Source organism: Centruroides sculpturatus, unplaced genomic scaffold (assembly GCF_000671375.1).
Source record: "Centruroides sculpturatus isolate CEXI.00-Female unplaced genomic scaffold, Cexi_2.0 scaffold606, whole genome shotgun sequence".
NCBI classification, from domain to species: Eukaryota; Metazoa; Arthropoda; class Arachnida; order Scorpiones; family Buthidae; genus Centruroides; species Centruroides sculpturatus.
In genome coordinates this window covers 420,557-437,663 of record NW_019384730.1, presented here as the reverse complement: position 1 = coordinate 437,663, position 17,107 = coordinate 420,557, and the positions used below count along the sequence as shown (strand labels likewise).

At 26.0% G+C, this 17,107-nt stretch overlaps 1 protein-coding gene across 4 annotated transcripts in view; it reads right to left on the bottom strand.

Moving 5' to 3' along the window:
• Positions 1 to 14,979, bottom strand: part of LOC111628197 (inositol polyphosphate 5-phosphatase OCRL-1-like) — a 64,051-nt gene extending 49,072 nt beyond the window's left edge. For 2 of the 4 annotated variants that reach the window (XM_023371937.1, XM_023371941.1), the window contains exons 1-2: positions 14,893 to 14,979; positions 6,546 to 6,637 (exon numbers count right to left, since the gene is read on the bottom strand). In XM_023371937.1, coding sequence (XP_023227705.1) covers positions 6,546 to 6,608 — 63 coding nt within the window. In that variant the 5' untranslated portion in view covers positions 6,609 to 6,637; positions 14,893 to 14,979. Of the gene's footprint in view, positions 1 to 6,545; positions 6,638 to 9,477; positions 9,498 to 14,892 lie in introns of those variants that run through there. The other 2 variants (XM_023371938.1, XM_023371940.1) reach the window with 2 other exon arrangements.
• Positions 14,980 to 17,107: the final 2,128 nt, after the last annotated feature.

Genomic DNA, 17,107 nt, shown 5'->3' with positions numbered 1-17,107 from the left:
CTAGAAAGAATTAAGCAAAATTATCACCTTTTTAAATATTCCAGCAAATAATTTAATATCGTAAAAACATTTTCAATCATCTTTATTATTTAACTGATGAAGATCGTTAAAGTAAAAAGAACATTAAAGAAATAGAACTTAAATTAAAATTACGAAAAAATAATAACTGTGCATGCATTTGTAATGATGTGTGCTTAAGGGAATGAATACAAAAAGTTTTAGCACAGTTATTATTTTTTTGTAATTTTAATTTACATTCTATTTCTTTAATGTTCTTTTTACTTTATTATTTAACTGATGAAGGTTGTTAAAGACAATCGAAAACGTTTTTACAATATTAAATTATTTGCTGGAATATTTAGAAAGCAGTTATATTTTAAAATAATATATATATTAAAAAATAAATTTTAATTTGGTCTTCATATAAAGTGATTTTGGACTCTCGCATTAGTGGCATAGATTATAAGAGATCAGAAGATGATTGGTGATCTCTCAAAATATCTTATAACAATATACTTACACTTTGTACATGTTTTTATATGTTTATATTACAAATATTTACATTTGTGTATTTTTTTTAATCATGTTTTTATTTTCTTCGTTACTTATTTTTATTTTTGTAGGTTGTACTGGCTGTTGTTTTATGCAATGGCTTTGTTTGGGGAGGTAATGTTTCAAGGAACAAAAAATCATCTTATGAATTTAATTAAAAAAAAAGTATTTTAAGTATTTATATTTTAAATTTTCAACAAAAACTAATATATTTGTATTTGATTATGATATAAACTCTCAAAATTAATTAAAACACCTTTAACTAAAGAAGTCTTAATTTAACTTTAGCTTCACTTTCATATATGTTGTTTAATGTTTGTTCAAATAAAACCAAACAGTTTACCAAACATCTTTAAAATAATCACACTGACTACTAACAGCACAATATTCACAACTAACAGCAAATATCCAACCCATAAAATACAGATATAATGTACTGTACATTACTTAAAATACTATAACACTGACACCAAAAATCAGCAAATAAACTCAAACACTACTCAAACATTTTTTTCCATTCAAATGGACATCATCAAACTGTCTAATACACAATGGAACTAACAATTTAAAAATTAGAACTTAAGTTTAAAAATGAACAATGTTCAAATCTTTCCAGTAGAAACCAGATTATGGCCACTATAGTGTTTTCCAGAATATGCAAACAAACATAAATAACAGATACATTTATATAATTTTTATACACCTTGTGAGAGGAAGATTTCTTTGGTATGGAGCAAAAATGAATTTTCTAGTTTTGAATGTCAGTGTATAAAGTAGAGCATTGATTATCTGACCTCCGATTAACCGTCACATCAGTTAAACGACCGTTCTAGTTGGCAAATTTCAAATGTCCGCTAGTGATGTGGCACTACAATATTTGGCTATGTCTTGGCTACTTTAATATTATTTTTGTTAAATTTTTGCGTGTTTTAGCTGGCAACACTGGCTCGACCATTAAAGGGCGGCCAGTATTTAGTATTTAAACGAGACTTAATTTTCTAATTATGAGTGGTTGTTTGTTTTGTGAGCAATAAAATAATTTAAAAATAATTTTTAACGATACGATAGTGACGATTATTATTTTTAATAAAAATTTGTTAGGCTTAACATCGATGAAAATTCAATGCGAAGTTGGTTAATAGCGATATACTAATATACTAATTACATGTGATATACTAATATACTATACTAATGTATTTTTTCATTTTTTTCGGTTATCCGATTTTTCAGTTATCTGACCAACCTGAGTCCTCAATTGAATCGGATAATTGATGCTCTACTGTAGTATTTTTAGTTAATAACAGTTTTGGGTGTTTATTATATTACTTAAATTAATAATAGTCTAAATATTGCATTAATTAATACTTTAAAATTATGCAATCACAAGAATATAAAATAATAGTAAACATATGCTAAGTATCACAATAATTAAGAAAGCATTAAACAGTTATTCATATTAAAAAATAACAGAAGCCATTATTTGTGAAAAAATTTCTATAAAATTCATGATCAAAGGATGGAGCATCTTGCCTCTTTTTATGCTTGACCAAAAGTTGCTATAATTAGTTCTCTGTTTCATTTGGACTATATAAAGAATGGAATTTGAAACAGTTCAAACCTCATATCCAGGGCCAGATTAACCCACTTTGGAGCCCTAGACATTTTCTTCTTACTGGGCCCCCTACCTCTCCCACAAGAAATAGAGCACACAAAAAATATAAAACAATAAATAAAACAAAACTAAATATGTAAAAAATTAAAACAAGCTACTGAAAAAATGGCAATCTCTGTCGGCATATCAGTCATCATCTTGTAGTTAATATTATTCTTATCGCTTTAAAAAAAATTTCTAAATTATTGGAAGAATTACTTTCAATAAGAAGAAACGTAAGAACACATTTTCTTTAGATTTTAGAATTCACAATAACCATATAAAAACAATATATTTTTATTTATTTGTTTATTATATACAGTTGTCCAACAGAAAAGTAAACTATCTTATTTACAAATATTTTTAAAATAGACAGTTTGACCGGGCCCTTCTAAAAACCGAACCCTAGACATTTGTCTCATTTGTCTATGCAATGATCCGACCCTGCTCATATCATTTGAGCTTGGTTTAAGGGCTGTACTTGACTAATTGCTTCTGCACAAACAAACAATAAAGAAACATCTGTTACTCAGTCAAATCACAAATCAAAGCAGGAGCATGGCAGTTGTGAATAATGACTTTACTAGATAAAGATTTTGCAAATGTGTTATTTTAAAAAATAAATGATGAAGTCATATAACTGAATAAACTAACACTTCATATGTTTTCAGAACTTTTAAAGAGAAATCATTTGTAATTTTGTTCCAAAAAAATCTTTGGAAACACTACCATAAGAAAAAATAAAAAAAATAAAAGAAGATAAATTAGTAGTGTAATTAAAATAAATTATTTTATGCAAATAAAAAACTAATTAACAATTAAAAACTTGGCTTCAATCAATACTTTTTGATTTGAAAGCACTTATATTCTAATTACCTAGCTATGCCAATACTTACACTCACTACTGTATACATTTACTACAAATCAACAACAACAACTTTTATTTAAGTGTACAAAGGTACAATGCCCAGTTCTGTGTAGCATTGCTGGGCCTGAGATATAGTGTTCATGAATAAAATAATGATGATAACAGTTTGAAATGCATTTATACATCTATGAAGTTACCTTATTAAGCATAGCTGAGTGACATAATAAAGATAAGCACAGTGATTGAACACAGAGCAAATTACAATAACATATAAATTAAAAACCCGAGTACAATAAAACCATATTTAAAATTTACAGAATAATGCAAATGAAAAGCATGGTGATACAATACAGAGTAATTATTGATAATAAGAACATATAAATTTAAAGCCTTAACACAAAAAAAAAAACCATATACAGTAGAATCTCATTTTAATGAATCACTCAAGTTGCTGAAAATCATCCACTGTTCAGATAATCCAGTATATTGCAAATGATAGATAGAAACAGGAAAATATCTGTTATTCGAAAAAATTTCTGTGTTTAATCCCCTATATATAAGAAATGTCAGTACTTGAAATTATTCAATCCCTTGATATCTTTATTCTTTAGTCTATAGAAGCACAAATGTTACAAGATCACATAGCTCATTAGCACTTCACTTAACTTCATGATTTGTTAAAAAATTCGTCCATCTCAGTTTGTTTTGATGCCACTTTTCCGCCCATTAAATACAACAACCACTTGATATTAATGTGAAGTACAGTCTGTTCTTTTATGCTGAAACTCTTCACAACTTGGAAAGACTCAATGGCCTTGCTAAATTTCAGCACTACACTTGGACCAGAGTCAGAATGTTCCACTATGTGGTGTCTCCTCAATCATATCAGCCTACTGACTCTATACAATTTTTCAATTTTTCAGATATAACAAGTGCATCGTCAAATTCTACAAATTCCCAGAAACATCCAAATATTAACTAAAAGTATAAAAAATGCAAAGTTTACAATGGATGGGGCTAGAAAAATCCATTATACCAAGTTATGGATCTGCTAAAACAAGGTAAAATTACATTGATTTTGCAAGACCTGGAAAAAATCCATTATTCCGAGAAATCCATTGTTCCATAACCTGTTAAAGAAGATTCTACTGTATGATGGTTACAGTGTAATGCAAATGAAAAGCACAGTGATTAAATGTAGAGTAAAAAGAACATAAAAATAAAAGCCAAAATACTAAAAACAATAAAAAGATATATATACATTAGTTTGAAGAAACTGTTAAAGATAACATTCCATAACAAAGGTCCACAGGCAACCCTGTGAACAACACCTGGTGATGTCACAGACAAAAGACATTGTGCCATACTGCAATACAGCAATTTGTTGGAAAGGTAGCTTTAATCAAATAGTATAATTTGCCGCAGTAGCAGGAAAGCTATCCCTGTTGGGATCATCCTCCCCCATCCAGATGTGCCACCTATCAGCACAGAGATGTGCAAGTCAATAGGTGGCTTATTGAATATAGTTTGCAGGCTGCAAGTGCAGTAAGTCTTGGACATGTGAAGGAGCTCCCTCCTCTATACTGATAAAAGCTGCTGGTGAATGTGTATTGTTCTGCACAGAGTGGACCGTGAAGATGGGAATAAATATAAATGTCACAGATGATACCCATAGTACCAGAAGAGAACCCCTAATTTTTTTAACAATCCTGGAGAACTGAAAGATTAGCCCTGTGCATTTGATGATATTGTTAATTAATATGGGGAGCCCAGGAGTGTGCAACCAAAGTGTCATCTAAATACTGGAGTGTTTTGGTGATCTTGATGCTCTTGCCAGACATATACACAGTGGGATCCTGGCAAAAAGGTGGGAATCTTTAGGCTTATTAAAGATGATCCCATGCATCTTTGAAGGGTTAAAAGTTAACTTTTTGTCCTTGTCCCATTTGACAAATTTTTCCAAAGCCTATGTGCCTGGAGTTTCTACTAACAATGTGTAAAGCATCATCTGCAGGTAGTCAGGGGACCGACAACCAAGTCAAAATAAAATCCAAAATGGCGACCCGCTTCTACAAACAGGCAAAATAGCCACCTCACCCCACCGAAGTCAGGTGGGGGAGAGTACCACCCACAGTCATTCTAAAAAGTGAACTCTGACCTTAGGACTGAATACGTAGTTTCTTCTATGTTAAATAAAATTTGTAATCTAATTTTCTAAATTTGGGAGTGCTTCAAATATGACATTAAAACAGGGTGTTGTTACAAGTAGATTTTTAAACATTATCTAGTATAGTATGGGACTGATAAAAATTTGACGTTAAACTTGTTTGGGTTAAACTGTATATTGTTTGTGCAAAATAAAAAAATAATAATTTTGGACGATACAATAGCCACGATTATTTTTTTCAAAAACGAGAAATTTTCATTACACATTGACAAAAATTCAACCCGGGCCGACACACAATGGAGAGAAATTTCAAAATTGGATAGGTTAATTTCATTGAAAATACATTGTGGACAACCTTGTGGTTATGGCCAGCAAAATTTGAACGATTGCACCCAAAAGCAGGGATAGCAAAGAAGATTGGAGAATGAGAACAAGACCCACGTTGAGCGTCAAAGTGATTCCGCTTAGTAGCGAGTCTCTGAGACAGTCTTATTCCAAATACAGTTTTGCCATTTTACTTGTTTAAATATATTATTAATTTAATTAATATACTAAATTCATAATTTAATATAAGGTACAAGTCATTAATCTGCAGATCTTGTAGACTCACTAATATTAACTGAATCCATACTCAGCAGAAAGAATAATTACTAAAATCATCACCAAACATCTTTGGCTGCTGAGAGACAATGCCAAATAGCCAAAGGTGTTTGGTGATAATTTTACTCACTAATCTCATTACATTTCATTCTCTTGATGTAAAAATTAATTTAAAAAATTTAAACAGAAATTTAAAACTTGAATTTAAAAGAAATAGATATACTGTATAATCACATCCTGTCATTTCTTTGAAATTTATCCCTTTCATAAAATATGCACTAAACAGAATATATCTTGTATCATTCTAGAGATTGGACATGTGCTGATAATTTCATTGCTTAGATAACTATTTTAAAAACATTGATCTTATTTAAAAAACATATCAAATAATATTTGAGAATTAAGCTAAAAGCTATAAAGGTTTATTAACCAAAGAGCATCTTGATAAAAGATGTTCATTGGTTAATAAAAAGATGTTTTAATTTATTGTTGAGAGTTTAAATACTTACACTGTGCATCAAAAGCAAACATATTAATCATCATAAATAATTACTAAGATGTAAATACATCAACTCAAAATTAAAAACAAATATATCATTAATTATTGGTATCTTTGTTATCTATTATTTTAGTATATTTATAAGCAATTTTCTTCTGTAAAGCTTGTTTATTGCCATTACAATTAAAGAGAATATACAAAAGGATACCATAATACATTTATCACCAGAATGAAGAATTCCTTGAATGAATCCTAAAATTTGTTGATCCATTATACTATATATTTAACATTTGGTTATTTCTGTAAAAAAAAAATTTTAATCAGTTTTTTTTTTTAATTTTAATAAAATAATTATAAATTTATCAATGAAAAGAATAATTATTCATAATGTTTTAGATTTGCTAATAATATATTGTTAAATGCTTAATATATTATTAAATTTGAAAATGCAATTTGCTTATATGAGAAAAAACAAGTCTGAAACCAATGTACAAAATATTACCAAATGTGTATTTTAAAAAAAATATCTTATATCTTTCAGTGTTAATAGTTCCTTTTCAAGAAAACAACGATTACTGCTAGTTTTCTTGAAAAGACCATTTTTTAAAATACATATCAGATAAGCTCAGAAATATATTAACATGTTCAGGGCATCAGTAGATAAACATTTAGGCAGCTGCTGGTTGTTACGAGTCACCCGTGACTCGTAGTCTATTTTAATACAGGGCAGCACGAGTCACCCATGCCTCATACTATTAAATTAATATATTTTATTGGACCTAATAAATTAATATTGATATATCAAGTATAATGTTTGTAGAATTATGTTATCAAAACATATGCACCACACCACTGAAAAACAAGCAATTATGTCTGTAGCCCTAAGTAGACATGTCCATACGAGTCACATGTGCCTTGTAACGCCATAAACGTGTTAAGTAATGCTAACAATGTTTTGAATTTTATTTTGATAGCTTGTTTTTCTTCAGGCAAAGTATTTTAAATAAGATAAAGAAGATTTATAAAGTCAATATTTGCAAGTTCAATTACCACCAGTAGTTAAGCAAAGAAAACAGAGTAATATTGTAATAACATGATAAAAGAAATTATACTGGTCAACACAACTTTTTTCTTATACTTTATTAGATATATTGTAAACTTTTTTATGTTGATTATTCAGCTAATTTCCAAATTTGGTCATCATATCATATTCTTAAGAAATTTTTCAATAATATTAACATATTCTTAATAGCACTTATACAAATAAGCTTTAAAAGGAATGTCTAGCATTAATATGTACAAACAACTGTTAGCTTCCTGTTGCAGGACATTGATTTTAGAAACCAAAAGTGCATCATAAATGAAAAATAGCAAGAAAAGCTTTTTAAAACCTTAATATAATTTGTATCTTTTTATTACCAATGAAATTAATAATAAGTTGGCTTTTATCATCTTATCCTAATGTGATAGAAATATTTTGGTTTTAGTATAATCATGAGAAAAACAGATAAAATAAAATTATGTAAAAAAAAGATCATGAAAGTTAAATTTTGTTGTCCAGTGTTGTTAGTGTAAAAACATAGGAGTAATCTTGAAATATAGAATTAAGAAAATAGATCATCTTATGTAATTGCTGCTCTTCTCAATTACCTTAACATGTTAGATGCAATTCCATGCTTAACAGAAAAGATTTCATTTATAAGTGTAGGTTTTTCATTATATAATTACAAAATCTAATATTAATCTCTAATTCTTGACTATTCATTTACTTATCTTAATTTGTAAATATAATCTTCTTAATCTCTTCCAGTAAGACTGTCAAAATTAGACTGTTCATTAAGCATTACAATACTAAACATGCTTAATTCAGAGAATTATATATAAACAAAATTTATTAAAAGTGATATTTATTTATTGTAGAATGTTTCATAAAATTAATTATAATCTTGATACACAGAAAAATAAAGTTAAATATTTTCAAGTATAAAACAAACTATTGGTTTAATTTTTATGCATTTCTGTATTAGAAATAAAATTTTTATAATTATCCATGCAGAGAATTGAATTACAACTCACATTGTGAACAATTTATGTAATTCTCCATAATGGTGAGCTGGAACCTACTAATAATAAATCACACCTTCCAGCAAAAAGTTTAATTAATAAATTTTCAGCTACATTAAGTGGCTTGTTTCAGGTCTTAACAGTCAGAAATTTGTATTTTCTTTAGAAGTTTGATTTCAGACTGTTAAAACCTGAAGCAGGCCACTTAATATAGCCAAAAAAGGGTATTTCATTAAATTTTATTAAACTGTTTGCTGGAAATAGTGTGGAAGGTATAACTTATTATACATAAATTTTGTGAATTTCAAGTTTGACCAAAACTAAACTTTATTTATACAAGAAAATTTAATAACTAATCTTTCTCAATTTCTAAACTTTTACAGTAGAATACATATTCTTACATGTATCAAAGAATTTAGAAAAAACAATGAACATTATTTGAAATTCAATTAACAAAGTTCCATTACTATCTACAATTATTAAACATTTAATGTCAGAAACAAATCTTATATTTAAATTAAATTTTAGAAACAAATCTAAAATAAAAAATTTGATTTTTCTTTAAATTACAAAATAATAAACTAACATTTAAAAATTATAATTTTATAATTGAATTTTATTATTATATTATTAAACATTTTCAAACCTGCTTGAATTTACTATAAATATTTGAGTTTATTCTAATATTTTCAAATCTAAATTGAATTATCATGTAACAAACAACCAGCTGCATTATGAAATTATGACGACATATGTGAATTATTTTTATAGATCAATTAAACTACTGAATGCATATGAAATTATAAAATAAAATTTTTGGCAACAAAAAGTCAAATGTTTAAAATATTATATTCATTACTATCAATGAAACAAATAATGTATGTTTAAAGTACAAAATTATAATTATTATAACACAAATATTTAAAATACTTAAAATAAGCATTAAAAAAGTCAGATAAACTAATAGTCAAGTGTTTATTATGTAATAAATTTTCTCTTAATTCATATCGGAAATATTAATTTTCCGTATCATATTTTATCATTTTTACATCTTACTAAAATAAAATTAGCATTACCAGTATTCTATGATTTCTGGCCCAGATTAATTTGATATACTGCATAAGAAAACAAATTAGTTATGGTACTTAAAATATTATTTCAGAAATTATATATATACGCGTGTGTGTGTGTACATGCATAAATTATTTAACATATACATTTCATTTTCATGATGTAAATTTATTCTTGTTTACTGTTTATATTCTCCAAACAATATATAAGAACTGAAAAAAAAATCAAAATTATTTATAACAAGACTAAACATTAAAAATTTCTAAGGTACAATTACAATAAATAATCCTATTTATATACCTTAATTAAAATATGTGCATATATAAAAACATATTAAAATTTGAAGAAAAAAGTTTATTTTTATCTGATATTAAATATTTTGAAGCATGCCTGTTATTAATATTCATATAGAGGAAAAAAATAATTATAATTAGCAATGCTTGAAAATGGTGATTTACCTATAAAAATACTTTTAAGTCAACAGGAATCTACTGTAACTTAAGGAATTATTATATCCGAAAGATAACTAATGAATTGGCTAACCAACTAAATCAATATTTTTTATTAGCAAAATTGAATAAAATCTTAAATTATTGACTTTAGTAAAATGTTAAAAATAATTGGCATAGAAAATATTAACCTGCATCAAATTAAACTGAACAAATTTCCTGAATTAATTAGTCTAGAAACAAATAATATCTGCCTCATCTAACATTTCCATTTTACAATCAAATCTATAAATTCCAGAAATTTTGTGTTTTTGTTTACTTTTCATATTAAAAAAATGCTGTTAATTCATTAAATACAAATTTTTGTCATAATCTTTTGCTTCCTTTCACAAAAAATTTATTTAGATATCAAAAAATCATTTTCAATTTTTATATAAAATTAATACAGGTATGTCATTATTTTATATCTTTTTTATAAAAAGAAATAACTTCTGAAGATTTACTTTCAAAAAAAACAAAACTATTTTAAATAATTAATAATAATAAGTATAAAATTTTAAAGTTTTGAGTGTTCAAATCAAACTATGGCAATTTTATTTATAACAACTTTTTTGGAACTTCTGTTTTAAAAATCTATCCATGTGTTTTCCTATCTCTCTGTGGTCTGTGGTCAAATTTATCAAATTTTCTTCCAGACTATAATGAACTTGATATGGAAATTCTTTTAAATTATTATAATCGTCCTTCCTACTTATATGATTTCATATTATTAAACTCTTATAATACTAAACCAAAAATGTAATATCTTCACTATATTTCTGTAAATTATTTCAGTTTATGAAAATGACATGTACAAAACAAATGTTAATTGCATTACATTGTGAGGATATCTTATTTACTCTGTTATGTTATTAAAAATCAAACCATAATTTAAAAAATAATTTTTGTTGCTATTTGTATTTTTATAAACCATAGTTGATTTTTAATAGTCAAATATCAATATATCTGACTATAGATTATTTTCTATGTAGAATAATCTAATTTTCTATGTTTCTATGCCAATTATTAATAAATTAAATTGTCATCTCATATTTAATAAAGATTAATAATCAGAAATTATTTTGAATTTTAATTAGCTAATTTGAAAATTATGGTAGAAAAGATGGATCTGGAGTGGAACTCAAATGTACAATACAACTTACTGTGTAGATGCAATACCAAGTACAGGTAACCCCCGTATAACACAAGAGTTATGTTCCAAAAAATTGCTGTGTTATGCGAATCCGTGTTATACGAAACAAAGAACTAGTACGAAAAGGGGGTTAGGTTCCAAAAATTAAAAAACATGCTGTTATATTTTCATAATTAAGATAAATATCTTTATTAAAATTTTCTTAAGCAATACATATTAATATAAATTAAACAATGTTTTCTTTGTCATCACTAAGCACTATTAACCAAGGGCATTTTCTTTTTGGCAAGATATCCTTATCCTCTGAGCATTTTTCTGTATTATCTTCAGATACATGCTTTACCTTTTGCAAAAAATATGTTATTTTAGATTGCTTGCTTTTAGTTAAAAGATCTTTATAAATTTCCTTATACAGTGCTAAGCACTTATGAAGAATAAAGCAAGTATGGAATAAGGAAAAACATCTGGCAACACAAAATCAGAAACGTTGAGATCTGACAACACTGAAACAAGTTTCAAGAAGGATTACATATATCGATAGAAGGCGGAAATGAAAATTTACATACTTAAGTACTAATAGTTCACAAAAATAATAATTGAACTATTAATACTTAAGTACGTAAAAATTTATTACATTTCATGTTGTACGAGGATTTTACCCAATTCTCGAACAGTGTTAGAGTGAATCCGTGCTATAGAAGTGCTGTGTTATATGGGGGTTACCTGTACACTACCTAAATGTTTTATTAATCTTTGTTTACAGATCTTAATATATACTTTAAGCTTTAACCAGCATAATGTACACATACATGCTCATCTTCTTATGCCACAGTAACATTTTAAGTCAAAATTGAGAACCATGGACATAGAATTTTTATCATTGTTTTCATTGATTTGTAAATAGATATTTAAATATGACTAGAAAAGAAATGTAAATTATAAAATGATTTTAAATATATTTANGATATGGAAATTCTTTTAAATTATTATAATCGTCCTTCCTACTTATATGATTTCATATTATTAAACTCTTATAATACTAAACCAAAAATGTAATATCTTCACTATATTTCTGTAAATTATTTCAGTTTATGAAAATGACATGTACAAAACAAATGTTAATTGCATTACATTGTGAGGATATCTTATTTACTCTGTTATGTTATTAAAAATCAAACCATAATTTAAAAAATAATTTTTGTTGCTATTTGTATTTTTATAAACCATAGTTGATTTTTAATAGTCAAATATCAATATATCTGACTATAGATTATTTTCTATGTAGAATAATCTAATTTTCTATGTTTCTATGCCAATTATTAATAAATTAAATTGTCATCTCATATTTAATAAAGATTAATAATCAGAAATTATTTTGAATTTTAATTAGCTAATTTGAAAATTATGGTAGAAAAGATGGATCTGGAGTGGAACTCAAATGTACAATACAACTTACTGTGTAGATGCAATACCAAGTACAGGTAACCCCCGTATAACACAAGAGTTATGTTCCAAAAAATTGCTGTGTTATGCGAATCCGTGTTATACGAAACAAAGAACTAGTACGAAAAGGGGGTTAGGTTCCAAAAATTAAAAAACATGCTGTTATATTTTCATAATTAAGATAAATATCTTTATTAAAATTTTCTTAAGCAATACATATTAATATAAATTAAACAATGTTTTCTTTGTCATCACTAAGCACTATTAACCAAGGGCATTTTCTTTTTGGCAAGATATCCTTATCCTCTGAGCATTTTTCTGTATTATCTTCAGATACATGCTTTACCTTTTGCAAAAAATATGTTATTTTAGATTGCTTGCTTTTAGTTAAAAGATCTTTATAAATTTCCTTATACGGTGCTAAGCACTTATGAAGAATAAAGCAAGTATGGAATAAGGAAAAACATCTGGCAACACAAAATCAGAAACGTTGAGATCTGACAACACTGAAACAAGTTTCAAGAAGGATTACATATATCGATAGAAGGCGGAAATGAAAATTTACATACTTAAGTACTAATAGTTCACAAAAATAATAATTGAACTATTAATACTTAAGTACGTAAAAATTTATTACATTTCATGTTGTACGAGGATTTTACCCAATTCTCGAACAGTGTTAGAGTGAATCCGTGCTATAGAAGTGCTGTGTTATATGGGGGTTACCTGTACACTACCTAAATGTTTTATTAATCTTTGTTTACAGATCTTAATATATACTTTAAGCTTTAACCAGCATAATGTACACATACATGCTCATCTTCTTATGCCACAGTAACATTTTAAGTCAAAATTGAGAACCATGGACATAGAATTTTTATCATTGTTTTCATTGATTTGTAAATAGATATTTAAATATGACTAGAAAAGAAATGTAAATTATAAAATGATTTTAAATATATTTAGAAATAAAAATTCAATTAACATATATAAAGAAAAAGTAACAATGAAGAATAAAAATATTTTTTCTTTGATATATTAAATAATAAATGAAGTAAATTCTAATAAAATATCAATAACTTTCATAGATAATATCTGAACTAAAGCAATAAGCATTTCTATAAAGATTTTCTTCATTTAGACTTAAATATTAGCTTTGAAAAAGAACTCTAATTTTATAATTTCATTTGTAATAATTCTGTTCTTTACATTTGCAGAATATAATATAATAAATATTTAATTATTTTTAATAGCAAACAACATTTAATATCTGTGGAGAATGCATGAGAATGTTAACATCTTGCTATAAATTACAATTATTCTAATATATACTCCAAATCTGTTAAAATCTTAAACTTATTTTAAAAATGATTTTGCAATTTAAATTAAGTAAATATTTAAAAATAGTTGTTCTGAACTTTTTAAAGACATATTAGTTGCAAAATGCAACAAATTAAAAGTACAAGTACATATATAATTTGCAGAATTTATATAAAATTGTTATTTATAAAATGTTAAATTCTGAAATGATTATGTTTGTATACTTCAGTAAAAAGTATAATATACTTTCTTTAAAAGTTAATAAATTATTCCAATAAAACAACTATTATATAACAAATGGCCAAAATTTTATACACAGATTTTTCTGTAGAATATTTAAAAATAGCAATTTTTAAATATTATTTGTGGTATTATAAGCAAAAATTATCTGAAATTTTCAAAAATCACTTGTCTATTATTTGATTTTTAAAATCAATTATTAAATAATTAAAATTTAAATTAATAAAAACAATATTGTCATACTTATAACCAATTAAATTTCTTTAATGCACAAAAGCATTTATATATACTGTACAGTATATACTGTACTGTATACATATATATATACACATACACAAATATAAAAGTTTTCCAATGCATGAACTTTTGTTTATTTCTCTAACTCTTTTACTGTAGGAATACATTTCTATCATTATGTAGTTTATTTATTTATATAATTAAGTATTAAAGTATTTATTTATACCATTTTGTGAAGTATATTTGCTAACAATATATAAAGTTTATATGCATTTAAAATTAGATATATCTGAGTGAAAATAGAAAACTTCTATTCTATTACTTATAGTTTTGGGGTAATAGTTTGGATTTTCTTAAATTATTTATAATTATGGGACTTAATTAATATAGGGAAAATGTATTGGCTAACTATATACAAAGTAATATTACAGATCATCGATTAATTCGGAATTATAATCGTTCGAGTATCTGTGACATTATTGCGTAAAGCAATTATGAAAATACGAGAATGTGAAAACAACTTAAGATATTAAGCATACCCGAATTTTCAGCATTCGAAAACGATCTCGAGCTGGAATCAATACTCATCAACTAAACATGAGCCGACGACCATTTGATTGATGACGTCAAAGTGAGGTAAAGTAATTCTCATTTCTATTGGTTCAATAAACTAAAGTTATAAGCATGCGCAATTATTTACATGTGTACGTTAGAAGCTTGTTTTATGGTTTTATTACTTGGTGTGATTTTTAAAAAATTCAATTATTTTCTTTTAAAATTAGAAAAATTCAATATTAAATACTTTTTTAAAAAATTAATTAATTAAAAAGATAATTAATATGATTTAATAAATATTTTATTCAATTTGTGTATACTAGTTAATAAGAATTTTTCTCTGTTTAATTAAAGCACAGTAAATAGATACTATATAAATTTATAAATATTATTTTATGATAAATAAATGTGTACATTTATCATAAAATAATATTTATACAGACTCATATACTTATATATTACACATATAGTTCTATTATTGAAGTGCAATTAATTATTTATTATAAAAAGTGCTCTATTATTTTTGTTTTTTTATATACAAACTTATTTTAAATGCAAATAATTCTATTATATATAAGTTTCCTGTATATGTAATTATCAATAACAGTTTTTATTTTTTAAAAAATATCTAGAAATTCATTTTATATTCATATATTTTACATTTGAAATTGTTTTTTTTAATTGAAAATGCCTATTATGCATCTAATAAATAAATAATAAAATAATTATCCATTTATTAAGTATTGTGGAGTGTTTTCTATAAAAATTTATAGCTTAATAGTCTGTTTAAAAGAGATAATACTCTTTGCATCTGAAAATTTAAAATTATCGCGTTGGATAATTTAAGAAATTATATGAATTATAAGAATCAAAATTTATATGATTTTCAGCAAAATACGTTTTATTTGAAATTTTTTTTTATTTAAACACATAATATCAAGAATTTTATAATAAGCGCAAAAGCAAAATTTCTTTAAAAAAAAAAAAATAGTAAATAATAACGTTGTTGAATATGAAATTAAATTCATATAACTAAACATTTAACTTTTTTAACATAAATTTTAATATATACAGTAAAAAGGCATTTTTTTTATTATAACGAATTGAAAGTTTCCAATACAGAAATAGCCTAAAGTATTGATATATTAATTAACTAGCAGACCCCGCCACGCCTTGTTGTGGCTCAAAATGTATCTATTATAAATGTGTTATAACACTTCCCTCGTGGGGGGGGAATTTTTCGAAAAATTTCTTCTTAGTGTACATTCTGTTGACGTACCCTAATAAAACGCATTCAAAAACGCAAAAACTCGCATCTAAAATAGTATAATAGAAGCCAAGTTCTTCACAGTAAGCCTTAATCCTGTCCCTCTCCCCCGCGGGGGAAATATCGAAAAATCCCTTCTTAGTGTACATTCTGTTGACGTACTCTATTAAAACGCAATCAAAAACGCAAAAAACCGCATCTAAAATAGTATAATAGAAGTGAAGTTCTTCACAGTAAGCCTTAATCCTGTCCCTCTCTCCCGCGGGGGGAATATCGAAAAATCTCTTCTTAGTGTACATTTTGTTGACGTACCCTATTAAAATGCAATCAAAAATGCAAAAAACCGCATCTAAAATAGTATAAATAGAAGCAGAGTTCTTTACGGTAAGCCTTCCCCGTAAGGCTTACCGTAAAGAACTGTCCATTTCCCATGTTTAACGGAATAATATACAGCATATGTCCACCCTGAAGTTCCATTCTAAATATTGGTGAAAAAATTTTTGAAATCGGATGAGTAGTTTTGGAGATTACCTGCTGCATCCAAACTTACATACATACAAACATTACCTCTTTATAATATCAGTATAGATAAAATAAAGTTAGGAACATAAATATGTTTTCTTATTTTTACTGTAGTACATAATGTTTATTAGTTTATTAATATGTGTTGTAAAATTACTAACTTCATAATATAAAGGAATAATACCTTATAATACGAAAAAAGTAAAATTTTCTTTAACAGCAGCAATAAGATATCGTAACACAACGATGGATGCCAAGTTAATAGCCTACTCTTTCCTGTATGTTTACATTTTCTAGATATCTGTAAATCTAAAATAGATAACGTTAAATGCAAAGTCTGTTCCTTTGTATAAAGAAAACTGAGTATGAAATTTTTTCATAGAAATAAAGTTTTTATTGTATTTTGTTAC